The sequence below is a fragment of the Artemia sp. Qi Xiang Cuo genome, chromosome 18, assembly GCF_049724085.1.
Source record: "Artemia sp. Qi Xiang Cuo chromosome 18, ASM4972408v1, whole genome shotgun sequence".
NCBI classification, from domain to species: domain Eukaryota; kingdom Metazoa; phylum Arthropoda; class Branchiopoda; order Anostraca; family Artemiidae; genus Artemia; species Artemia sp. Qi Xiang Cuo.
Genome location: NC_142811.1, coordinates 30074844 through 30102279, shown reverse-complemented (window position 1 = coordinate 30102279; position 27436 = coordinate 30074844). Strand labels below are relative to the sequence as shown.

Below are 27436 nucleotides of genomic sequence, written 5' to 3'. Positions count from 1 at the left end.
CCTTTGGGAGCTTGGGGGGGCTTTGAGGGTCCGGGGGGACAGTTGGGGGCCTGGGGGACATTAGGGGGCCGGTGGAGGGCCTTTGGGAGCTTGGGGGGCTTTTGAGGACCGGGGGCTTCCTTCGGGGTTCGGGTAGGAGGATTGGAACCCTTTGGGGTTGGGTTAGAGGACCTCACAACACTGTTCAAATGAAACTTGTGTATTATAACGACCACACTCAAAACCTCTTCCAAAATATCTTCAAAAATCTTCTTTTAAAATGTCTCTATCTGTTTCGCTGAAATAGTTCCATAACCTGTCTAAAACGGTTTCGCCCAAATAATCCCTAAACGTAAATTCAGCGTATTCCTTTGTTATTGGCATCTCTGCGCTAACGCATTTCAAATTAATAAGAAACCTGATTCCCACGCTAAAACAATTCATCGCTAAGATGTTTCTTTGGAGAATTGTTTTCCAAGGCCTTTGGTTATTAATATCTTTTGGAGTTCGACCAGTAGAACTGTTCCCGAGGCAAAGACATTAATGATTTGGATCTATTCCCGGAGAAATGTTTCTAGGTGAAAATTTTTAAAGTCTGACAGATGATGTCATTGATTGATTGATCTGTCAAGAAAGGGAAAATTAATTTGTTGTTTCTAAGGGGAATTATTGATTCACGATAGGTGAATTGAGGTCGACTGCGCAGGTGTTCCAAGGTCGATGTTGTTGTAAGTGCACGCTCTCAGCGAATGTCAAGGTCGATGTTGTTGTTGTTGACACACTTCGATTACGCAATCAAGTTCTCGGAAATTCACTTCCCTCTCGAGTCCTAGATCAATAACATTGTTCCCGTTAGAATTCAATGCGCATGTGCAACCTTCCTCCCGGAGTTATTGCGCATAGAAACAACAAGTAAATCAATCTTGGAAAAAGAGGTCATTGAGCGATTACGTAATCTTTCTCCCTAGGGACTCTATGACCATATTGTTTCATAATTCCACCCAGACGTGAATCAATAATCCCCCCATCGATTATGTAAATCACCCCTCATGCCATTACACGTGGCCAAACAACAACAACAACAGATCGATTGACCTTGACCCCCATTAGACTCGATCGATAATCCTTGAATAAATTATGTCCCGTCAGCATTAAACTAAATTGTCGATGGCAGCAGGGGTGACTCGTGGGGGCTTTAGGGTCACTTCTACTGGCATAACTTACAACCCTTGCCCTGTGGGTTGTGGGAGGGGGGGGGTTGTCATCCTCAAAGACCTAATTTCCAGAAATTTAAAGAGAGTTGAATAAAAGGGCTATCTCAAAATTTGGAGGGGATGTTGGGAGGGAACAGTTGGGTGTGAGAGGGGGGTGAGTGGTCCACCATACACTTTTGACTGTTAAAAGGGGCACTAGCCCTTTGAATTTTCAATTCGAAGGGCCTTTTTTGAATTTTCAATAACAGTTCTTTTTATTAAAACATTAAATGTCCCCAGGGCATAACTTCCAACACTTGCTCTGAGGGCTGTGGGGGAGTGTCCTCCTCAAAAGCACAATTTCTATTTGGAAATCAACTACGCTGAACAAATTGGCTATCTCAAAATTTTTATTGGATGTGTTTCGGAAAATGGTGGGCGTGGAAGGGGTGTTAGTCGCCTTCCAATCACTATCGACTATTAAAAAGGGCACAAGCCACTCCAATTTCCAATTGAATGAGCCCTTTTCGAAGTTTCTACGACAACTTCTTCGATATGAAGTGCCCTGCTCTAAAGGAAAACAAAAATACATTGTGCCAACATCGTTCTTACATGCCCCTAGGGTATAACTTAAAACCCTTGCCCTTAGGGATGTGGGGGAGGGACCTCCTCCAAAACATATTTTCTTTGAGAAAATCAGCTGCGCTAACTAAAATGTCTATCGCTAAATTGTGATTGGATGTGTTTGGGGGAATGATGGGCGTGGGGGGGGGGCGAGTTCCCCTTCAATCAATTTTGACTATTAAAAGGGCACTAGCCACTCGAATTTTCAATCAAACAAGCTCTTTTCAATGTTTTTACAATAACTCTTTCGATGCAAAATGCCCGAGCATGGAAAAAAAAATACATTACGTCTATGTTACCATTTACTAACGTAGCACGATCGCACTTCCTATGATAAACCAAAGAAGCGATCTGTTTTTGGCTCATGGCTGTTATTAGTTATGACTGATGCCTCTAGGATCTCACCTGTTTCGTCTTGTTTCCCTTCAAGGTCAAGGCGAATCAGTTTTAGTATTGTGCTGTCCGCTGTCAGAAATATTTTTAATTGCATTTTGCAAATACATGTTACTATTGGACGAAATCATTTTGGCCGATGGTACAAATAACGAACAGCATTGGTCGCTGACTGATATTCGCAATAGAAATATCAAAATTGTATCTAGTATAGGTAAAAGCATTACATTCCGAAGATTTGACTTAATGCAGTTCATCATAGAAAAAGTTTTTTCGAAAACTGCATTGCTAATAGGCAAACTAAGCAACTTTGACAATGCCCACTTTGCCAAATCTTCAAAAACTGGCTTTTCAAGAGGAATACGAATCTGAAGCACATGGACCCATATCTCAAAGGAGTCTTTTGGAAGTTCTCCACCGCAATATTCATTCCAGTCCACCTTAACCAGGCTTCTCTACTGGTTGTCAATACCGCCAAATTTGGCATTGGAATAACACTAAGTGGTAGGTTAGCAAATTTGGGTCTAGTCTGAGACAAACATTTTGTTGGAGAGAATTCTCAGTTTCAGAAGAGACTCAATGGCAAAAGGCAGGCGTTTCAAGACTGACTTAGCAACAATTTTGAGAAAACCGTATTAGCGAACCAGTGTTTGAGTTGATAAATTCAGCCTTTCGTGCATACAGAGATCACAGCTTCGTTTTATGACGTGAAAAATATCGAACTCAATCGACGTATGGATTGTTGAAGAAAATGATTTCTTCTGGAAAACTCAGTTCACGCCAAAAACTAAGCCAGATCATAATAAAATAAGCCAAGTTTTAAACGGCGGGTAAATGCAAACATTTTCCCGCCAGTAAACATCAAAATAAGCCAGTTTGACGAGAAATAAGCCAATATACATATATATATATATATATATATATATATATATATATATATATATATATATATATATATATATATATATATATATATATATATATATATATATATATATATATATATATATATATATATATATATATATATATATATATATATATATATATTGCCCAACATAAATGTAAAATGCAATGCAACACTGATGGAGTAATGAAAAAAGAACAGGGAAAGAAACAAATAAATTCTGACAAATACAGACAAAACCAAAACAAAGAAAAACTGACAAGAAAAAAAAAATACAAATAAGGGAAGTTGTTTGTAAGAACAAACACATTATCAATGAAGGACAATCTCAGAGGTGCTTTCACCAATAATTTGTCTCCGATATCTCTCATTTTTTTTCTGCACCGCGGACTCTGGACTAGCAACTCCGTACCGTGAGGATAGGCAGCTGTTGTTAGTCCAGAGGGGCAGCCGTAGCAAATATTTCGCATGCTTGTAGAAAAACTTTCGTATATCCTTAATATCTGAAGTAGTAAAAAGAGACCAAAATGGTGAAAGGGCGAGTAGATGCGGAACAGCAAATGCATTATAAACGCTAGCTAAGATACGGCGGTTAAATTTAAACTTTAACGCCACTAGTAAACCATACCAAAAGCTGACGCGTGGCGGGAAGATTTGACCCATTCGGTACTTCAAGATACGTCAGTGTATCTTGTGCTTTAATAACATGTTCACCTAACTGAACATTTGTCGGGCAATCTGAACGGTGATTGAAAACCAGGAAATCAGTCTTACTCTCACTAAATCAAAGATTAATACGGTACCTTTATACTCCCTATCGACAATTCGAAAAAACACTGGCCAAACTTAAGGGTACTTTATTTATTCACACATTTTAATATCCTTTTAGGAAATTATGCGCCGATGCACTGGATGGCTCAGATGAAAAGAATTAGAATAAGCCGATAGTAAAAGAAAAATGCTAAAATTTGTTGTATTTTTTTTTTAGATTGAAATTTACTAACCAACTCATTACTTAGAGGTTCGTTTAAGTAGGAAGGCCTCCAGACTTTTCATTTTAAATATATTTGAAAAATTTTAGGACAATATAGTTAACCACCGAAGGATAACTTGTAATTATTTCTAAATGCCAGTAGAATGGCCCCTATTGATCGTGACGGGACTCCTTATATGGGCATAGAATACTGACGGGACTCCATATATGGGCATGGAATCCCCAGGGAGAATGATTGCGTAATCAAAGTGTGTCAACAACAACAACATCGACCTTGACATTCGCTGAGAGCGTGCACTTACAACAACAACAACATCGACCTTGGAACACCTGTGCTGTCGACCTCAATTCCCCTATCGTGAATCAATAATTCCCCTTAGAAACAACAAATTAATTTTCCTTTCTTGACAGATCAATCAATCAATGACGTCATCTATCAGACTTTAAAAATTTTCGCATAGAAACGATTCTCCAGGAATAGATCCCAGTCATTAATGTCATTGACACGGAAACAACTCTTTTGGTCGAACTCCAAAGGATATTAATAACCAAAGGCCATGGAAACAATTCTCCAAGAAACATCTTAGCGATGAATTGTTATAGCGCGGGAATCAGGTTTCTTATTAATTTGAAATGCATTAGCGCAGAGATGCCAAAAACAAAAGGAACACGCTGAAATTACGTTTAGGGATTATTTGGGCGAAACGGTTTCAGTCATTTTATGGAACTATTTCGGCGAATCAGTTAGAGACATTTTAAAAGATGATTTAAAAGATGATTTTAGAAGAGGTTTTGAGTGTGGTCATTATAATACACAAGTTTAATTTTAACAGTGTTGTGAGGTCCCCTACCACAACCCCAAAGGGTTCCGATCCCCCTACCCCAACCCCAAAGGGTTCCGATCCCCCACCCCAACCCCGAAGGAAGCCCCGGTACTCAAAGGTCCCCCCAAGCTCCCAAAGAGCCCCAGCCCCCCAAACGCCCCACTCAGACCCGCAAAGGCCCTCCCCTGGTCCTCAAAGGGCCCCCGGACCCCCAAAGGGCCCCCGGACCCCAGAGGCCCTCCCCCGGTTCTCAAAGGTCCCCCAGGCCCGAGAAGCGCCGCGGGGCAGGAATGCGCCGCAGGGGGATGCGCCGCAGGGATGCGCCGCAGGGATGCGCCGCAGGGAGGCGCCGCAGGGATGCGCCACAGGAATGCGCTGCAGGAATGCGCCGCAAAAAGTAAACTAAAAAGTAAAAATTTCGAAATGTTATCCCCCAAACGCCCTCCTCAGACCCCCACAGGCCCTCCCCTGGTTCGCAAAGGTCACCCGGGCTCCCCAAGGGCCAACCGGCCCCCAAGGGTCCCGCGGGCTCCCAAAAGTCCTCCCCCGGTCCCCAAAGGTCCACTGGGCTCCCAAAAGAACACCAAATCCTCAAGCGCCCCGGATCCCCAACCGCCCTCCCTGGGTCCCAAAGGCCCTCCCCCGGTCCCCATACATGCACACAAAAACTTACACACACACAAAAACTTACACACACACACACAAAAACTTACACACACACACGAAAACTTACACACACACACGAAAACTTACACACACACGCAAAAACTTACACACACACACACAAAATCTTACACACACACACACAAACAAAAAATTACACATTCACACGAAAACTTACATGCACAAAAAAACTTACATGCACAAAACAACTCACACCCACACACACACACACTAAACTTACACACACAAACACACGAAAACTTACACACTCATGACAAAACTTACACACACACAAAAAATTACACACACACAAAAACTTAAAAATGAACACAAAAAAAACACAAAAACAAACGCACAAAAAATTAAAAACACACAAACTCACAAAACTTACACACAAACACACAAAAAAATACACACACACACACACACAAACTTATACACACACACACAAAAAAAACAAACACACACAAAAACATACACACACACACACACACACAAACATACACAAACACAGACAAAAATTACAGCCACAAACAAAAGCTTAGACACACAAAAACTTACACACACACACACAAAAACTTACACCCACACGCAAAAACTTACATGCACACAGAAACTTACATGCACACAAAAACTTACACACACACAAAAACTTACACACACGCACAAAAACTTACACACACACACAAAAACTTACACACACACACACATGAAAACTTACACACACACGCCAAAACTTACACACACACACCAAAACTTACACACACACACACACACAAAACTTACACACACACACACACACACACAAACTTACACACACACACACACACAAAAACTAACACATCCACAAGAAAACATACAAGCAAACAAAAACATACAACCACAAAAAAACTAACACAAACACACACACACACACAAAACTAACACAAACACACACACACAAACTAACACACACACGCAAAAACTCACACATACACAAAAACTTACACATGAACACAAAAAAACTCACACACACACGCACAAAAACTAACACACACACACACACACACACAAAACTTACACACACACACACACACGAAAACTTACACACCCACCCCAAAACTTACACACACAAAAACTTACACACAAACACACACACACAAAAACTTACACATGCACACGAAAACTTACATTCACACAAAAACTAACATTCACACAAAAACTTACACACACACACACACACAAAACGTACACACAAACACACACAAAAACTCACACACACACACCAAAACTTACACACACACAAAACTTACACACACGCACAAAAACTTACACATGAACACAAAAAAACTCACACACACACGTAAAAAAACTTACACACACACACACACAAAAATTAAACACACACACACTAAAACATAAACACACACTACAAAAATAACACACACAAAAAATAACACATTAACACGAAAAATAACAAACACACACACTCCAAAACTTACACACACACACACACAAAATTACACACACACACACACAAAAACTAACACATGAACACAAAAAACAACTCACATACACACTAACAAAAAACATCACACAAACACACACAAAACTAACTCGCACACACACGAAAACAAACACACACACCCCGAAACTTACACACACAAAAACTTACACAGACACACACACACACATACACAAACTTACACACACACACACACACAAAAACTTACACACACAAAAACTTACACACACACACAAACACACACAAACTTACACACACACACAAAAGACTTAAACCCACACACAAAAGCTTAAACACACAAAAACTTACACGCACACACAAAAACTTACACCCACACGCAAAAACTTACATGCACAAAAAAACTTACATGCACACAAAAACTTACACACACGCAAAAAAACTTACACACACACACAAAAACTTACACAAACACAAAAAAACTTACACACACACAAAAAAACTTACACAAAAACAAAAACTTACACAAACACACACACACACACACACAAACTTACACATGCACACACAAACATTAAAACATACACACACACGAACAATTACACACACACACGTCAAAACTTTAAAAAAAAAAATCTTGGACACACAAAAACATACACACACACACACACACAACCTATACAGAAAAAATGACCACACAAACGAGCACATAAAAACATACATGCACAACCCAAAATACACACACACTAAAAATTAAACACCCGCAAAAAAAAATAAAAACACTAACAACAATAACAACCCAACAGAAAAAAAAAGCACACACACACACACACACACAAAAAAAAAAAAAAACTTAAACATCCACAAGAATTAAATAAAGCACATAAAAAATTAAAATCCAACACAAACATACAAACACGCACAAATCAGAAACGCACCAGCAAAAACTTACACACACACACACGAAAACTTACACACACACACGAAAACTTACACACACACACACAAAAACTTACACACACACAAGAAAACTAAAACACACACACACTAAAACAAAAACACACACGACAAAACTTAAACACACACAAAAACTTACACACACACACACACACACAAACTAACACACACACACACACACACACAAAAACTTACACATGCACACGAAAACTTACATGCACACAAAAACTTAGATGCACAAAAAAAATTACACACACACACACACACACACAAAACTCAAGAACACACACACACGAAAACTCACACACACACTCCAAAACTTACACACACAAAAAAACTAACACACACACACACACACAAAACTTACACAAGCATACTAAAAATTAAATTCACACAAAATCTTACACGCACACACACACATGAAAAATTAAAAACAAACACTACAAAAAATACGAAAAAAAAATAAAAGAAAAACACAAACTTACACACACACACACAAAAAAACAAACACACAAACAAAAAAACTTACACACAAACGCAAAAACTTACACCCACACGCAAAAACTTACATGCACACAAAAACTTACATGTACACAAAAACTTACACACACACACTAAAACTTACACACACGCACAAAATCTTACGCGCACACACAAAAACTTACACACACACACGAAAACTAATAAACACACACGAAAACTTACACACACACACACAAAAACTTACACACACACACATGAAAACTTACACACACACACGAAAAGTTACACACACACGCCAAAACTTACACACACACAAAAACTTACACACACACACACACACACAAAAACTAACACATGCACACGAAAACTAAAATGCACACACAAAATTACAATCACACAAAAAATTACACACAAACACACACAAAACACACACACACACAAACAAAAAAAACTCACACACACACACACACACACACGAAAAATAACACACACACGAAAAAACTAACACACACACAAAAACTTACACACACACACACACACAAAAACAAAAACAAGCACTCGATCAAAACCAATCCCAAAAAAAATAAACTTAAAAGGAAAAATTACAAACACACATACACAAAAAAAAAACACATAAACACACAGAAGACATATAAAACCCAACCGAACCATATTAAAAACAAAAAACCAATTACACACACACACACACACACACACACACACAAAAAAAAACTTACACAAGAACACAAAAAAAACTCACACACACACGCACACAAACTTACAAACACACACACACACACAAAAAAAACACACACACACACACCAAAACTCACACACACACCACAAAACTTACACACACACAAACTTACACACACACACACACACTTACACACACACACAAAAAAAACTTACACACATACACAAACACACACAAACTTACAAACACACACAAAAACTTACACCCACACACAAAAGCTTAGACACACAAAAACTTACACACACACACAAAAACTTAGACCCACATGCAAAAACTTACATGCACACAAAAACTTACACGCACACAGGCACAAAGGCACACAGGCACATGCACAAAGTGCATGTGTAAGTTTTGTGTGTGTGTGTGTGTGTGTGTAAGTTGTTGTGTGTGTGTAAGTTTTGGCGTGTGTGTGTAAGTTTTCGTGTGTGTGTGTGTGTGAGTTTGTGTGTGTGTGTGTGTGTGTGTGTTAGTTTTTTTGTTCATGTTAGTTTTTTTGTTCATGTAAGTTTTCGTTTGCATGTGTAAGTTTTTGTGTGTGTGTGTGTGTATTTGTTTGTGTGTTTGTTTTTTTTGGAGTGAGTATTTAAGTTTTCGTGTGTGTGTGTGTTAGTTTTCTTGTGTGTGTGTTAGTTTTCGTGTGTGTGTGTGTAAGTTTTCGTGTGTGTGTGTAAGATTTAGTGTGTGTGTGTGTTAGTTTTTGTGTGTGAGTGTAAGATTTTGTGAGTGTGTGTAAGTTTTTGTGTGAATGTAAGTTTTTATGTGCATGTAAGTTTTCGTGTGAATGTGTAAGTTTTTTGTGTGTGTGTGTGTGTGTGTGTGCGTAAGTTTTCGTGTGTGTGTGTAAGTTTTTGTGTAAGTGTAAGTTTTTGTGCGTGTGTGTTATTTTGAGTGTGTGTGTAATTTTTTGTGTAATTGTTAGTTTTTTTTTGAATGTTATTTTTTGAGTGTGTGTGTATGTTTTTGTGTGTGTGTGTGTGTAATTTTTTGTGTGTGTAAGCTTTTGTGTGTGTAAGTTTTGACGTGTGTGTGTGTGTGTGTGTAAGTTTTCGTGTGTGTGTGTGTGTGTGTGTGTAAGTTTTTGTGTGCATGTGTAAGTTTGTGTGTGTGTGTGTGTGTGTAAGTTTTTGTGTGTGTGTAAGTTTTTTTGTGTGTGTGTAAGTTTTTGTGTGTGTGTAAGTTTTGGCGTGTGTTTGTGAGTTTTTTTGCTTGCGTGTCAGTTTTTTCGTGCATTTAAGTTTTTTGTTGATTTTTTTTTTGATCTTTTTTTTTGTTTTTTTTTTTTTTTCTGTTATTATTTTTGTTTTTTTATCTTATTTTGTTTTGTTTTACTTTTGTTTGTTTTTGTGTATGTTTGTTATTGTGTGTGTGTGTTTTTAATTTTTTTTTTGTGTTAGTTTTTTGTGTGTGTGTGTGTGTATGTTTTTGTATGTTTGTATGTGTGTTTTTTTAAGTTTTTGTGTGTGTTAGTTTTGGAGTGTGTGTGTAAGTTTTAGTGTGTGTGCGTGTAAGTTTTGTGTGTGTGTGTGTTTGTAAGTTTTTGTGTGTGTGTGTGTGTGTTTTTTTTTGTGTTCATGTGTTAGTTTTTGTGTGTGTGTGTGTGTGTTAGTTTGTGTGTGTGTGTGTAAGTTTTGTAGTGTGTGTGTGTGTAATTTTTAGTGTGCATGTGTAAGTTTTTGTGTGTGTAAGTTTTGGGGTGTGTGTGTAAGTTTTCGTGTGTGTGTGTGTTAGTTTTGTGTGTGTATGTGTTTGTTATTTTTTGTGCGTGTGTGTATGAGTTTTTTGTGTTCATTTGTAAGTTTTTGTTTGTGTGTGTGTGTGTGTGTAAGTTTGTTTGTGTGTAAGTTTTTGAGTGTGTGTGTGAGTTTTAGTGTGTGTGTGTGTAAGTTTTGTGTGTGTGTTTGTGTGTGTAAGTTTTTGTGTGCATTTAAGTTTTTGTGTTCATGTAAGTTTTCGTGTGCATGTGTAAGTTTTTGTGTGTGTGTGTTTGTGTTTAATTTTTTGTGTTTGTAAGTTTTGGCGTGTGTGTGTTTGTTTTAGTGTGTGTTTGTGTTAGTTTTTTGTGTGTGTGTGTGTGTGTGTAAGTTTTTGTGCGTGTGTGTGTGTGTGTGTGTAAGTTTTGGCGTGTGTGTGAGAGTTTTCGTGTGTGTGTGTGTGTGTAATTTTTGTGTGTGTGTGTGTGTGTGTGTAAGTTTTTGTGTGCTTGTTAGTTTATTTTTTCTTGTAAGTTTTCTTGTGCTTGTGTTAGTTTTTGTGTGTGTGTGTGTGTGTAAGTTTGTGTGTGTGTGTGTGTAAGTTTTGGCGTTTGTGTGTAGTTTTTGACGTGTTTGTGTAAGTTTTCATGCGTTTGTGTGTGTAAGTTTTTGTGTGTGTGTGTAATTTTTTTTTCTTGTGTGTTAGTTTTTGTTTGTGTTTTAGTTTTTTTGTGAATGTTTTTTTTTGTGTGCATGTTTGTTTGTGCGTGTGGGTCTTAGTTTTTGTGTGTGTGTGTGTCATTTTTTGTGTGTCTTTGCTTTTGTGTGTGGATGTTAGTTTTTTGTGTGTTTGTAAGTTTGTGTGTGTGTGTGTGTGTGTGTAAGTTTTTGTGTGTGTTATTTTTTTGTTTTTGTGTTTGTATTAGTATGTGTGTGTGTGTGTGTGTGTAAGTTTCTGTGTGTGTCAGTTTTGGAGTGTGTGTGTAAGTTTTCGTGTGTGTGTGTGTTAGTTTTGTGTGTGTGTGTGTGTGTAAGTGTTTGTGCGTGTGTGTCTGAGTTTTTTTGTGTCCATGTGTTAGTTTTTTTGTGTGTGTGTGTGTGTATGTTTTTGTTTTAATGTTAGTTTTTGTGTTATTTTTATTTTTATTTTGCTTGTGTTAGTTTTTTTGTGTGTGGTTGTGTTTAATTTTTTGTGTGTGTGTGTGTGGTAGTTTTTGAGTGTGTGTGTTAGTTTTGGCGTGTGTGTGTAATTTTTCATGTGTGTGTGTGTAAGTTTTTGTGTGTGTGTGTGTAAATTTTTGTGCGTGTGTGTTAGTTTTTGTGTGTGTTTAATTTTGTGTGTTCTTGTTTGTTTGGGTTTTCTTTTTAGTTTTTGCGCTTTTGTGTTAGTTTTTGTGTGTGTGTGTGTAATTTTTTTTTTGTCTAATGTTTTTTGTGTTGTTGTAAGTTTTTTTTGTGTGTTTGTATGTTTGTGTGTGTGTGTGTGTGTGTGTAAGTTTTTGTGTGTGAAAGTTTTTTGTGTGTGTGTGTGTATAAGTTTGTGTGTGTGTGTGTGTGTGTGTAAGTTTCTGTGTATGTTAGTTTTTGATTGTGTGTTTTTTTTTTCGCTTGTGTGTGTGGTTGTTTTTTTAGAGTGTTTGTGTGTGTAAGTTTTGCTGCGTGTGTTTGTGTGTGTTTTTTGTGTTCATGTTTTCTTTTGTTTGAATTATTGTGTTTGTAATTATGTGCGTTTGTGAAATTTTTTGAGTGTGTGTGTGAGTTTTAGTGTGTGTTTGTTTTTTTTTTTTTTTTTATTGTGTGTTTTTTTTGTTGTGTGAATTTTAATTTTTTTCTTGTTTTTTGTTTTAGTGTGGTTTTGTTATTTTTTGTGTGTCTGTGTGTGTGTCAGTTTTTGTGTGTGTGTGTGTAAGTTTTGGTGTGTGTGTGTAAGTTTTGGTGTGTGTAAGTTTTCGTGTGTGTGTGTAAGTTTTTGTGTGTGTGTGTGTAAGTTTTTGTGTGTGTAAGTTTTTGTGTGCATGTATGGGAACCGGGGGAGGGCCTTTGGGACCCAGGGAGGGCGTTTGGGAATCCGGGGCTCTTGAGGATTGGGTGGTCTTTTGGGAGCCCAGTGGACCTTTGGGGACCGGGGGAGGACCTTTGGGGCCCGGGGGACCCTTGGGGGTCGGTTGGCCCTTTGGGAGCCCGGGGGACCTTTGAGGACCAGGGGAGGGCCTTTGGGGGTCTGAGGAGGGCGTTTGGGGGATAACATTTCGAAATTTTTACTTTTTAGTCTACTTTTTGCGGCGCATTCCTGCAGCGCATTCTTGTGGCGCATCCCTGTGGCACCTCCCTGCGGCGCATCCCCTGCGGCGCATTCCTGCGGCGCATTCCTGCGGCGCATCCCCATGCGGCGCATTCCTGCCCCGCGGCGCTTCTCGGGCCCGGTGGACCTTTGAGGACCGGGGGAGGGCCTCTGGGGTCCGGGAGGCCCTTTGGGGGTCCGGGGGCCCTTTGAGGACCAGGGGAGGGCCTTTGAGGGTCTGAGTAGGGCGTTTGGGTCGCTGGGGCTCTTTGGGAGCTTGGGGGGACCTTTGAGTACCGGGGCTTCCTTCGGGGTTGGGGTGGGGGATCGGAACCCTTTGGGGTTGGGGTTGGGGGATCGGAACCCTTTGGGGTTGTGGTAGGGAACCTCACAACACTGATCAAATGAAACTTGTGTATTATAACGACCACACTCAAAACCTCTTCTAAAATCATCTTTTAAATCATCTTTTAAAATGTCTCTAACTGATTCGCCGAAATAGTTCCATAAAATGACTGAAACCGTTTCGCCCACATAATCCCTAAACGTAATTTCAGCGTGTTGCTTTTGTTTTTGGCATCTCTGCGCTAATGCATTTCAAATTAATAAGAAACCTGATTCCCGCGCTAAAACAATTCATCGCTAAGATGTTTCTTGGAGAATTGTTTCCATGGCCTTTGGTTATTAATATCCTTTGGAGTTCGACCAAAAGAGTTGTTTCCGAGGCAAATACATTAATGACTTGGATCTATTCCTGGAGAATCGTTTCTAGGCGAAAATTTTTAAAGTCTGACAGATGATGTCATTGGTTGATTGATCTGTCAAGAAAGGGGAATTAATTTGTTGTTTCTAAGGGGAATTATTGATTCACGATAGGTGAATTGAGGTCGACAGCACAGGTGTTCCAAGGTCGATGTTGTTGTTGTTGTAAGTGCACGGTCTCAGCGAATGTCAAGGTCGATGTTGTTGTTGTTGACACACTTTGATTACGCAATCTTTCTCCCTAGAGACTCCATGCCCATATATGGAGTCCCGTCAGTATTCTATGCCCATATAAGGAGTCCCGTCACGATCAATAGGGGCCATTCTACTAATGCCGTTAGAGTGATAAGAACAGTGAGAAGGGCCGCACGCGCGGAAATTTTGCTTAACTCTTCTTAACTAGTGAAAATCACAATTTTGGGCCTTGATTTTCACTCGCTGAAGACGTTGGCATTTGGCAACCCTAATATACTATTTATCTATAGCCACTCAGGGCGGGGGTAAGGTTTTTGGATTTTTTGTGGACTGAGGGGATACCGAAAGCTTCAAAAGGGCATTTTGGGGACTACATTTTCCACCCTTGCGTGAGAAGTTCTTTGAAATGTTATGGTTAGGGGGTCTACTTTTATTCCCCAGCCTACTTTTATTTTATGGAATATATTTAGATTGTGCTTGCAACATGGATGCTAAAGATTTGGATACTATGGATACAAGATTTATTCCATACCCTCTCCCTCCCAAAAAGTCTTTTACGAAGCACTGTCTTAGGGATGATTGTATTTTGAATTTTTGTTGTATAACAGCTAGATCCTTGTCAGAGGACCCAGGGTTTGAATCCATCCCCATATTTTTAGGATTACCTCAAATATGACGAAATTAAAAAAGAATAGTTTTTTCTTCGTTTTTGAATAATGAATGTCGTAACAAATTAAAACAAGCAAATATTATTCATTTTGTGAAGGGGCTCGTCGCGCTTTAAGCCCTAGGCTCTTTGCGAATAAGTGTAACTTATGCTTGATTGAAAGTATAATCAAAATAATGTTATAATATTTTGAAAGTTCAGCTGAAAGAGTAAGGGAAGTAGAGGGGGGGGGGGGCTTAGTCCTTTTTCACATAAAGGATCATTTCTGTCTGTTTTGATTTTTAATGTTGATATTCACTTACAGTTGAAAAATACGTTTCAATCTATTTAACAGGGATCTAAAGATAACAAATTCAGATTAAAAACTGAGGAAAACGCGGTTTCCTCAATAATCTTGATAATCTTGACGCTTACTTTAGCTGGAGCAATTGCGGTAAGAGTTAAGTTGTAGATCAGGCTTTACAGAAAAGGAAGAAAAATGGAAAGTGACTTGTGCGATATATGGCTGATCATGAGGACAGGTTTTATTCCCTGGTCCGAATAGTATTTTGGCCTCCAAATATTTTATTAGGTATTCTGATTCTAATTGCTGCTGTATTGTGTCAAGTGTTTGCGAGAGCAAGAGAACAAGACTGGTAAATTTAGGAACAATCAAAATCTAGTAAGTTTCTAGAAAACCATAAAAAAAAACAGGAAAATAGGATGGATTTGGTAGCCAAGAGTGCTCTTTCTGAAAGGGGGACACCTAAATTTCATTTGAAAATCACCACATAACGCCTTTGAACTGCTGCATTTGACTTATCGGAATTTTGATAAGGAAGTTTTTATATTCTAGGCAAAGAAAAAAGAGGACGAAAACAAGAAAAAAGAAGAGGAAAATAAGAAAAAGGAGGAAGAAAACAAGAAGAAAGAAGAAGAAAAACAGAAGTTAGAAGAAGAGAAAAATAAGAAAAAGAAAGAAGAAGAGGAAAATAAAAAAAGTCAAGAGAATAAAAATAAAGAACAAGACATAAAGAAGAAGAGAGGTGAGGATGAAACCCAAATTAACGAAGAAGAAAGGAAGAAAAAAGAGAAATAAAAGAAGGTAAAAGATGAAGAAAGAAAAAAGGAAGAGATTTTAAAAGAAGAAAAAATGACTAATAATGACAAGAAGAACAATTGAAACTAAAATAGAAGTGATAATGTTCAAAGAATTTGAGAAGTATGACACTGAAGAAAGAACAAAAGAAGAAAAAAGAAGTTGAATGAGAATTAAAAGAAGTTTCCAAGAAGGTACAAAAATACAATGCCTATGAAAAACGCTATGAATAGAATGGGCATATCGATAGGACTGTTTAATGAGATGAAAGTTTCTTTTTTTTCCCACATAATTTTTTATCTGTTGCAAATCTGTGATGTTTATTGTTTTTTATAAAGTTGTTTGGATTACGAATAGAAAATCTATCGGTAGTATAACAACGAAGGCGGAATTATTGTCCGCTCAACCCAGTGTGCATTGTTTCCCTTTCATCCATCTTCTCTCCCGTAATGATTCTTTTTCCAGCAAATTGATTATGCTTGGAATTAAATAATTTAGAACCACAAGCAGATAATAAAAAGAAATGTAAAGTACTTTATCAGAAATAAACCTAAAAGTCTCCCAGTCTCCCATATTATGATTCTATGAACCGTCCTGTTCATAGCCGTCCTGGCTAAGTGGATGTGCGCTGGGTTGAGAATTCTTTGTCCAAAGTGCACGGGTTCGATCCCTGCACTCTGGGTTTATTTGGTTTGCGACGCGGGTCAGTGGTGGGACCCTGTAAGCTTAGCCAGAGTCGACCCAGCTCTAAATGGGTACGTGGAGAAATCTGGGGAAAGTAAGCAGGAAGGGTGTGCGAAAGCGCAGGATGGCTGGCCCCCAGCCCCTTATTGCATTTCCTGGCTGAAGGGCCATGAAACGGAGATCAGCACCGTCGGTTTGGACCTTAAGGGTTTAATGCCGTTGTCCTTACTTTACTTACCACTTTAATTTTAATATAAAATGTGCATGTGAAACAAAAGAAAAAAGTGGACATCGATTTAAAAGTGAACTTTTTGAATATCAGTAGGCCGCAGAACACGATTAAGACTTAACACGACGCAAAACAAATATTATCAGCAAAATTCAGTCACCACCTACATTGTTCCTCTGCTGTTAATTGTAATAGTTAAACAACCCCTTTAACTGAAATTAAATCTAAAAAAAAGTATGTTTTTATGACAAGAATGATATCAGAATTTAAAACAGCATACAAAGGACTAAATTTAAAACTGGAATTTCCCTAATATGACAGGACCTTTACTTTTATTTCTGTTACATAAAATGTATACCAATTGGCTCTATTTGTTGGTTCTTGTGACGGACTTCAAGACTAGCGAATTTTTTCCTAAAGATTATGGGCTGTTAAACTCATCTTCACTCAAACAAAAAGATTCCAATTGTATTGATTACAATTGGACAAAATTGGTAAACTAGGCAGTAGCTTATCATAAAAAAAATTACAGAAGATTGGTTATAATAATTTTAATGAAAGGCGAGGGATCATTCCCAGAAAGTAGTACGGTCTTGATCAATAATTATAAAATATGTCTTTGAATACATCATTTCTAACAAACTGGGAATGAAGACCCATGTGTAAAAAAAATTCAAAATTCGTATTTTCTTAGTCAGTTGTGTTAGTCGTATTTTCTTAGCGTGGATTCAGTAAGAGGTGATATGTGCCAAATGTTATCAAGCGAGTGAAGTGCTTATTTGCCCGTAAGCTATAAATTCTATTCCCCTTTTTGTGGGACGCAATTGACGAGAGTGGAGCCAATAACCCTTTCAACACCTTGTCAATTTTAAATTCTTGGTCAACCTGCCTGAGTCTCTAGGCAGGCGTGCCTTTCCAAAAACTAACAGGCAAGTATTTATCCATTTACCCGTGCCATTTAACATTTTTCCCTCTCAATTACTCGGACTATCTGTCCTGGCTTTTTTCTACACTTAGCCATGTCTTGATGCCTACTGCAAAATACTTGATTTTCAATCCAGGTACCTCATTGCCCAATAAGACGTCGAAACAAAACTTTAAGGTAGCCAGAATAATCTAAATGGTTGGAGGGCTAAAAAAAAAACCCATTTAAAATAGAGGCCACGTACATTTGATTATACCTAGTTGACATCATGATAGTGCAAATACTTCGGTTTCCATTACTTTTGATGTCCCCCCCCCAAAAAAAAGAAAATATAAATATCACTATGCTATGTCTCTTATGACCCAAAATTGCTTATGCATAATTTAGGAAAACGGTATACCAAATCAAAATGCGATTGGAACATTTTTTAGATAGTATTTTTATTTTGTGCCCTGACGAACGCCTTGACAAGTATAGGCTCAGTATAAAAGGTTGGAGCTGTGCCGGTGCTTTAAGATTGTTTGGGGTCTCCGCTCTGTCGTAAGTTCGTTTCTCTATCCCTATTCCTGAGAGCGCAATCTTGCTTAAGTGGCCTCATAGTAGCAAGAGGGTGGACCTTTTACGAGTTTTCCTAACCAAAAACTGTGACTGCTGAATGCGCTGCAGGGTGACTTTGAGGAGTGGCACCCTTCGAGGAAACTACAGTCTAGTAAACGACACAGCTTTTGCGCTGGATTATGATGCATAAATAGTTTTTCTGGGTTTGTATTGTTTTGGTGGGCTTTTTTGGGCTGAAAAACCTCTTCCTAGCTAAGCTATCCATTATGGTTTGCCTCCCTGTAGTAGCATAATATTTGTACGCATGAATATATAATGAGTTGGAGGTAATAGGCTTTACATTGTCAGTGCACTATCTCGACTCATGTTGATAGAAGAGCATCACAAAATGTGAAAATAATGTTATGACCAAGATTGACCCAGGATTGTACAAAGCCTCCATTCAACTGGATGTCCCAGGGACTTCTTGCTGTTTGTTTCTAAGCCGGCTTAAGCGCTTCGTGTAAACTTGAGAAGATGTGTTAGTCTCCATCTTGCACTGGTTCTGGGACCATCGTTTTTCCTGAGACCATTCTAATTTCAACGCTTTATAGAATACGAAAATTGTAACTTGGAAAATAAAAACGAAAATTGTAACAACGTTAAAAAACCAGTATCTTGTCGAAATTTTGGCTGACAAATTCAAATGCTTCGAACTGGACTTGTTAGGATTTTCAGAAACTCATATCCCAAGTATAGGAAACATGAAAATAGGTGATGTAGAATTTTTTTTTACTCGGGTAGTAGAGATGCGGTGCAAAGGCATGGACTAGGGCTCATGATGAATAAGGAAGCTGCCAAGTCCTGTTTAGATTGGAAAGGTATTAATAATAGAATGCTAGTCACTCATTTTATGACTAAAAAGGGCAGGGTATCAGTCATAGCAGTATATGGCCATGTAGAACCGTCTGATAGAAACTGTAGTGACTCAGATGAATTTTCATTATAGCTATAGGAACAAATAGACAGGGTCCGAGGGAGAAACACGGTATTTATATTAGGGAATTTTAATGCCGAGGACGATAAAAATAGGGATAGATGGTATCCTAGCCTAGGTAAATTTGGTATAGGAAAAGAAAACAGCAATGGTTACGGACTGTTGCAATTTTGTAGGTATAACAATCTAGTTAATACCAACACAGTATTTGATTATATGATGACCCATAAGTTAACATGGTAGCCTACTCACCTGACGGTAAGACAGTTAACCTTAATGATTATATCATTGTAAACCAAAACCTGGCAGGACCCATACAAGATATTTGGGAATATGGGAGGGAAGCCGAATTTTTCCCTCCCGAAAAATTCCCCCGTGGCAAATTCCCCCCATGGAAAATTCCTTCATACGCAAAATTGAGCAGCTAAAAAGGAAGTACAAATGAGGTACCTCAAAATGTCGATTAGATGTTATAAGGAGTAACAAAAGGACCAGCAATCAAAAACAGTTTGGGACAGGGGCTAGGTGGTCTCCAATCACTTTCGACTGATAAAAAGAGGAGTAGATCTCTCAATTCCTGATCGAACGAGCATCATCCGAAGTTTCTACGACCGTGAAGTGGAGATGAGAATGAGGGAGGGGTAGCCTCCTCTAGTACGGAATAAATTCTGCTTATTTTAGGGTTGCTCTTTATTTTCATAACAACAGCGTAGATCATAAATATTCCTAGAAATCAAGAGGGATTAGATATCAATTTCTACCTCACCATTCCTTAGAACTAATTCTGTAATTACCAGAAGGCTCAATGAGAGTTAGGATGCTTTGGCATTAAAATGTACCCTTTGAGGCTTCTGACCCCTCCTTTACAATAAAACAACCAGAGAACCATACTGTAGAGGTTTAATGCTCTCGTCTGCAAATGTTTGGAATTGTGTATTTTTTGACAAAGAATGATCATGGATAAAAACAACAACAAGGAATTTACCTAGCACACTGAAATTTGTTCTAAAAAAATAGTTCGGACCTATATCCAAGAGCCGTCCACAGCAAACTTCGTATATAAAGTAAATAAAACTGTTTTATATATATTTTAAATAATATTTAATTTTTTAATTTAAATTGAACATTTTCTTACTCGTTTGTACTAGTTACAAGTAACTTTTGACTAGTATTAACGAGTTAAAGAAACTGGCGATACTTCTATAAAAAAAAAAACGCGTCTGGATCTCTGCCTCATAGGTGGTGTAGAAAAGATGTTTTTTTAAGTTTTAAAGTGAATGGATTTATTGGACTCACACTGAAATTGGACCTTCAGTGCCCGGCTTGGTGCACTTTTGGATCTAAACTAGGTGTAGCAACTTGTTAATTCTTGGACCTAAAGACAGCTTGCGACTCGGGGCAATTGTAACTGAAACCCGAAAAAAAGAAATTTTAATAACAATTAATACATAAAATTTTTTTTTATGCTGATTCCAAATACACAAAATTTATTAAGTTTAAAGCTACCCATTAAAAGTTACGAGCCTGAGAAAACTCCTAATGTTCGAAAAACCCTGAAAAAGCATGATTTCCCCCCAAAGACAACCAAGTTGCTATCAGTTGGAAATTATGAGAATGCCAATTGATTTAAAAGTATAAAAAAAACTATACATTGAGCTTCCAGCTGCAGAGGAAGTAATGACACATAGTTGCGCATTTGTCAGTGAAAAGTTGCGTAGTCCATATAAGACAATATTGTTAATGTGGACATTTATCTTTATGGTACATTTAACTCAGTTGATTCATAGGCTTTTTCATAAAATTATGTTTGGTGATATGTAATTGCGCTATAGGTAGTATAAGGGAGGGGCGGTGGGTCATTGTGCATGCTGGGGGGGGGGAGAGCGACATATGTCTTAAAGAGTACATATCAATGCCCAAATTGTCTAATTGTCCATGAGCTTTCGTATAAATATAGGAGTTAATCTACCATCTCCCTTAATTTAGACTAAACCTGGATAAGGGTTCTACGGGGAGACTCCTTTCTTTTTATGTCAGAAAACGTTTCTTGTATTTATTTTAAAGCTTCATTTGAACAAACTGATTTGCCTCATAATGTTAAAAATTATACGAAGTGATGTGTAAGTACACATCAGCTATATGAAGTAATGGCCAAGGGCAGGTGCCTCAAGAATGTATTTTAATGCCCGAATGTTCTAACTGTCATTGAAGCTTTGGGGACGGAGAGGGGGGGGTTGGAAATTGATTTCTAATCCCTCTGGATTCCCGAGAATACTTTTGGTCTGAAAGCATTATCAGAAGCTTTGTTTTCCTGGACCTTAAATGGTAATTTTCCTCTTTTCCAATGTCAAATGTTTGAATGTATTCAAAAATACGTTTACGTTGTATGTCAACATCAGAAAACACTTTTGTGGAGGTTGTGATGGCTTCAGCCACATAGAAGACCATGCCATGCAGAACTTCCATCCACATGAACAATAATACCCGTCGTCGTCCACCCGAAATTCTTTAGAAAAATTATTTTTAAGAAATTATTCAACAAACTTACTGTTCATCGGAAATTTTGACTAAATGCTCAAATCTTGTCCAAAGTTTTACTTACAGTCTAATATTTGAATTCTCAAGCAGAAAATTGAAAAAGTGGGAAGCTACTAACCAATTTATAACTATTGGTACATACACTTTAACAGCAATAAACTGTGTGGGTAGCCCACATCATATCTTGGTTAAGCCTAGGCATGATTTGAAACAACAATCAGAAATTAGATTAGAAAAAAAACTTTTTCCAACTGAAAGTAAGGAGTAACATTAAAACTTAAAACAAACAGAGATTATTCCGTATATGAGCGGAGGGCTACCCCTCCTCAAAACCTCGGTCTTTATACCAAAGTTTGACTTTCGGTCATAATTCCTTAGGCACGACTGCTGAAACACAAGGGTCGTTCAAAGGGAATAAGAAACCTATTTATAACACTGTGATCGGTAACAACTCCTTGGGTAGTAACTGGTTGAAATCAGGTTAAATATTCAAAAGGGCAGTGGAACTTTTGATTTCCAATTGAATGAACCCCCTCCGAAGTTTATTGGACCACCCATCCCTTAAAATCTTATATCTCAACAAGAGGTAACTTGCATAGCTTACGACCCTTGCTTCGGGGGTTGAAAGAATGTTTGTCAAACTCGGAGACATAGTGTGTGACGTTTGGACTACTTTGAACAAAATGATTGTCTCAAAATTCTGATCGGATAGGTTTGCGGAAAAAACGGTGATGGTGGGTGTCTTGTTACCTTCATATCACTTTTGACTCTTAAAAAGGGCACTACAGCTTTTAATTTGCAATCGAATGAGCCCCCTCCAAAGTTTATGCGACCACACCTTCCATCTGTGGCAAAAAAATGAATATTTTTATGGTAACGGTGTAGCATTGCTTCTGACTTAAATAGGTGAGTAGAACATCCGGAATTATTCAGGGGGATTTTCAAAGGAGAATGTTCCTGGGGGATTTTCTGAGGGGGAATTTTCCGCAGGAGAAATACCTAGACCCATATAGGACTGCTGTTATTGATTTTAAAAGTAAAGATCATCATTTAGTAGTGCTTAATGTTAATTTTAAAGCTGAAATTTAGGAAGGGCAACTATCTTTCGGGAAGCCATGACGTTGGTAGTCGTCAGGATAAAATTTGAGAGAAAAACTTTCCAGGAACAGTTAAGCACTAAGCCGAAGAGTTTAAAATTTGACAATGTAGAAGGGAATAATTTTAGGATAATGGTTTGTGAAGTCGCTGATGGTGTCTTAGGGAAGCAAGTTAAAAACACGGCTAGGAGTACTATCGAAAATGCTTTATGCTTAATACAGAGAAGGAAAGGATTGTGCAAGAACTATTTAAGTGATAGATCATATGGAAATAATAGGAGTTTGAAGGAAGCGGAGAAAGCATTAAAATACGGATTAAGGAGGTGTGGAGTGGAGGTCATGGATAAAATTCCCGAAGATGCAGCCAGACGGTATAATAGTAAAATATTGCACTGGCATGTTAATGAATCGAGAGGGAATAGCCAATCTGGACTTGTCTCAGTTAAAGATTGGGGCGGGTTGACAATTTGTGATGAGGAAAGAGTTAAAGAGCGATTGGCAGAACATTTCGAGAACGGTCTAAACCGTAATAGAGTTACAGGAAGCAATGTAGAAAAGAATGAAAATGTTTATGACACTTTGGAGGTGAAGGAAGATATATTTTCAAAAGAAGAACTAGTGACAGTACTAAAAGGAATAAAAATTAGTAAGGCCTCAGGTGCTCATAGTGTGGTAAATGAGTGTGTATATGATTTTTGAAAAAGGGGTAGTACCTAGCGGTTTTCGGAAAACCCTAATTAAACCCTTGAATTAGAAAGGTGATCAGAGTGAGTGTGATAAATGTAGAGACATTAGCCTAGTTTCTGGAGGAAGCAAATTACTTAGTATGATAATAATTTCTAGACTTAGAGATGTTGTAGATAAAGTTATAAGGGAAGAACAATGTGGTCTTAAGAAGGATAGAGGGTGTGTTGACCGAATTTTAACTCTTAGATTAATAATTAATAAATGCCTGAGCAATCAAACCCCTTTATTCTTCAGTTTTATAGAGTCTGAACAAGCGTTTGATTCAGCTGATAGAATAGCTTTAGCGAGGCTCCTATCCTTGTATGGTTCTTGTAACCTTGTAAGTAGTTAAAACTAGGAATAATTGAAGATGAAGAACTGATGTTGGGTAACGAGAAGGTTGATAAAGTAGACAGCTTCAAATACCTAGGTAGTATTATTAGTAAAGCTAGTGAGTGCAGTGAAGATGTAAATAGTAGAAAAGCCAAGGCCCATAATGTTTTTTCAAAGATCAAAATGGTTTGGAAGAATAGGAAGATAAGTCTGCCAATCAAGATTAGAATACTAGAAGCTACAGTAATGCAATGCCCAAGTATAGTCATGAAGCGTAGGCACTCCAAAAACGGACGAGGAATTGCTAGATGTTTTCCAGAGAAATTGCCTTCGGATTGTTTTAGGTCCCCTACTGACTGACCGCATCTCAAACTGTAAGCTGTACGAAAAATACGGTTCAATCCCTTTCCATGGCTATAATGAGGGAAAGGATGAGGTGGCTAGGCTACGTTTTGCGGCAGATGGATGACAGATTTTTTCATATTTCACTCTAGTTTCTCGAACATTTTGAGGAAAAGCCGACAATCTAAACTTGTCTTTACATTGTCTGGCACACTCTGTGCCTCATCTCGACGCTTTATTATTTCAGCCTCATACTGGCAACACAAGGTTCGTACCCAATCATTTGTAACATAATATAACAAGAAAAACATCATTTTACAGGATTGTCCGCTTTCCGAAATGGAATATTACGTTCCTTTTTTTCTGAATAGGATGATCTTGCTATATCCATATCTCCCACAATCCTACGGAATGCCAATCCTCCACCATTACTACCGAAATATCGTGTATTTTCTCCCTTAGACAGAATGACAAGGCCGTTTTCCTCTCCCAAACTCTCCTACGGAACACCACGTCCACCCTCGTTGTGACTGAAGCCACATGTCTTTCCTTCCTCAGACGATGGGGCTTTGCCTTCCTTGTCTCTCCCGTTTACCTAAAAATTACTATGCTCACCCCCATTTTCATGAGAAGTCGCTACAGTTCTAGAATTTGCGAGTAGTGAAGGGTTTCCAGTTCAGATCAGCGCAGGCCTTAGTAACTAGTTCCGAGTCCTTAGCAACCAGCAGGTGTCATTGATTACGCGCACCTGTTTATTACGTTATAGGAGCTGCTTGCTACGTAATAGGGAATGTTTTCTCTTTTATTGTTACGTAATCTCGCGTGACTTTTTAGAGCTTAGGGTCCACTAGCTAAGTGGCGAACCTCCGGTTGTAACTGAGGATGGCACTCACACGGGTGTTACATATTACTTTAGGAGATATTTTTTTTCTTCAAGGTATTTTTTTCTTCAAGATTTTTTTCTTTTTTTCTTCCAGATGTTTTCTTTGAGAGATTTTCTTCAAGATTTTACACCCAGGGAATCCTTATAATCTGCCATCAAAGATTTTTGTCCGCTGTAGGAATCGAATGCAAAACCAGAGATTTTTCCAATGGAACGGGGTCTTAGACGTCTGGACCAGCAAATCTTTCCTACTGTTATGTTCTTGGAAGTAAATTCTATGAAATAACCTGATTCCCGCACGGAGAATTATCTGCAGAGGTTTCTTGATCGATAAAGCTATGAATTGCATGTTTCCAATCCATTCTACCCGAGAGTGAGCTGGAATCCAACAATGTTATTGTTTATTGATCTATAAGGCACACCTGCTTGGTACATTGTTATTAATATTCTATCTTGTGCTTTACAAGACTCTGTTTTGATTCTCAAATGGCTTTGCAAAACAAGAACTTTTTATTGTACATACAAGTTTTATTAATAAACAAATTTACAAACATTATTGAAACACATTATTCTTCGGGCACTGAAATCAACTTTATACAGCTAGGAAAGGCTTATTTTCCACTATAAAGCCATTCAGTCAGGGATTGTCAACATAAACGTTGAGACATTCTCTATAAGTACAGCCACATCACCAAAAATATAATACTGCATGAATACCATAGCTTTTGATCGATACATATGGATCCGTTGAGGAGAGGAGTTGAGTTATTAGAGGTAAATTCAAGGGGACACAAGAGATGTGACTTAGTTTAATATTTTGTTGGTATTACTTTTCTGACAATTCCAAACCTCTAAAACTCTGTGAATGGCCCGTGACACCTTCAAGCATCCGTCATAGTTTTTAAAGCATTTTCAGACATTTTCTTGATAAAAATAGGCCTAATTTTTTTACTCTATTGCTTTGTCGAAGCGTTGATTTGAATACTGTCTTCGATTTTCAAGCATCAACACACTTCACTAACCCTCATGGTTATGTGTGGCTGCCCCATGGCAGTCTGTGGCTTACATCATCATTCTTAAAGCATTTTTCAACCATTTTACTACAGACACAATCCTATAATCTAAAATTGATCATTGTTTTTATTTGAACAGCGGGACTTTCTATTTCGTCTTAGCTTAGCGCGGGCCATGCTAAGTGAACTTTAAATGAACATAGGTTGAAAGCAATCTATCAGTTAAAAATCACTTATGCTGCCATCTGGAGCGTGTAAAATACTTTATGCATCTACCCGGTAAGGGGTTGGTTGGCTGCTGGTACCCGAGATGCGCTATTTTTTTTGCAGGTACCTGGTGGCAGCTATAGGCTGGCTGCAGGTACTATGGGAGTGTGCCAGTTTGGCTATTGGTACTTGAATTTAGTTATCGAAGTTAGTTATAGGCTGGTTGCAGGTACCGCCGACCATGGTAGGCGGTACTTTCACTGATCAAGTAGATTTAGGTAGTCACTTCATTGGCTCTGTTGACAGTACTTTTATTGGTCAAATCGATTCAAGTGTCATTTCATTGTCTGTTCTTCTGTGTCTGACCGTGTGTTTACCTGTATCCGTGTCTATCTTTGTGCGTTTGTGCTTCTGAGTCTGTGCGTTTGTGTGTACGTGTTCTCTCTCTCTCTTTCGCTCTCTCTCTCTCTCTCTCTCTCTCTCTCTCTCTCTCTCTCTCTCTCTCTCTCTCTCTCTTTCTCTCTCTCTCTCTCTCTTTCTCTCTCTCTCTCTCTCTCTGTCTCTCTCTCTCTCTGAATTAAAGTTATCAAGTATTTTGCAGTAGGTTGCATCAAGACATAGCTAATTGAGATTACCTGTTTACCTGTATGTTTGTGTGTTTGTGTGTACGTGTTCTCTCTATCTCTCTCTCTCTCTCTCTCTCTCTCTCTCTCTCTCTCTCTCTCTCTCTCTCTCTCTCTCTCTCTCTCTCTCTCTCTCTCTCTCTCTCTCTCTCTCTCTCTCTCTCTCTCTCTCTCTCTCTCTCTCTCTCTCTCTCTCTCTCTCTCTCTCTCTCTCTCTCTCTCTCTCTCTCTCTCTCTCTCTCTCTCTCTCTCTCTCTCTCTCTCTCTCTCTCTCTCTCTCTCTCTCTCTCTCTCTCTCTCTCTATCTCTCTCTTTCCGTGTCTTTGTGTCAGACTGTGTGTTTGCCTGTCTGTGTATCTGTCATCGTGTGTTTGTGTGTCTGACTCTCTGCG

General features: G+C 38.4%; 2 protein-coding genes across 4 annotated transcripts in view; one reads left to right on the top strand and one right to left on the bottom strand.

Annotated features, from left to right (window-relative positions):
• Positions 1–15945, top strand: part of LOC148941403 (glycoprotein-N-acetylgalactosamine 3-beta-galactosyltransferase 1-like) — a 190913-nt gene extending 174968 nt beyond the window's left edge. The window contains exon 11 of the mRNA XM_089104560.1: positions 15668–15945. Coding sequence (XP_088960686.1) covers positions 15668–15910 — 243 coding nt within the window. The 3' untranslated portion in view covers positions 15911–15945. The remainder of the gene's footprint in view (positions 1–15667) is intronic.
• Positions 1–27436, bottom strand: part of LOC148941400 (glycoprotein-N-acetylgalactosamine 3-beta-galactosyltransferase 1-like) — an 880586-nt gene that overhangs the window by 311089 nt on the left and 542061 nt on the right. The gene's annotated exons all lie outside the window — the stretch shown is intronic.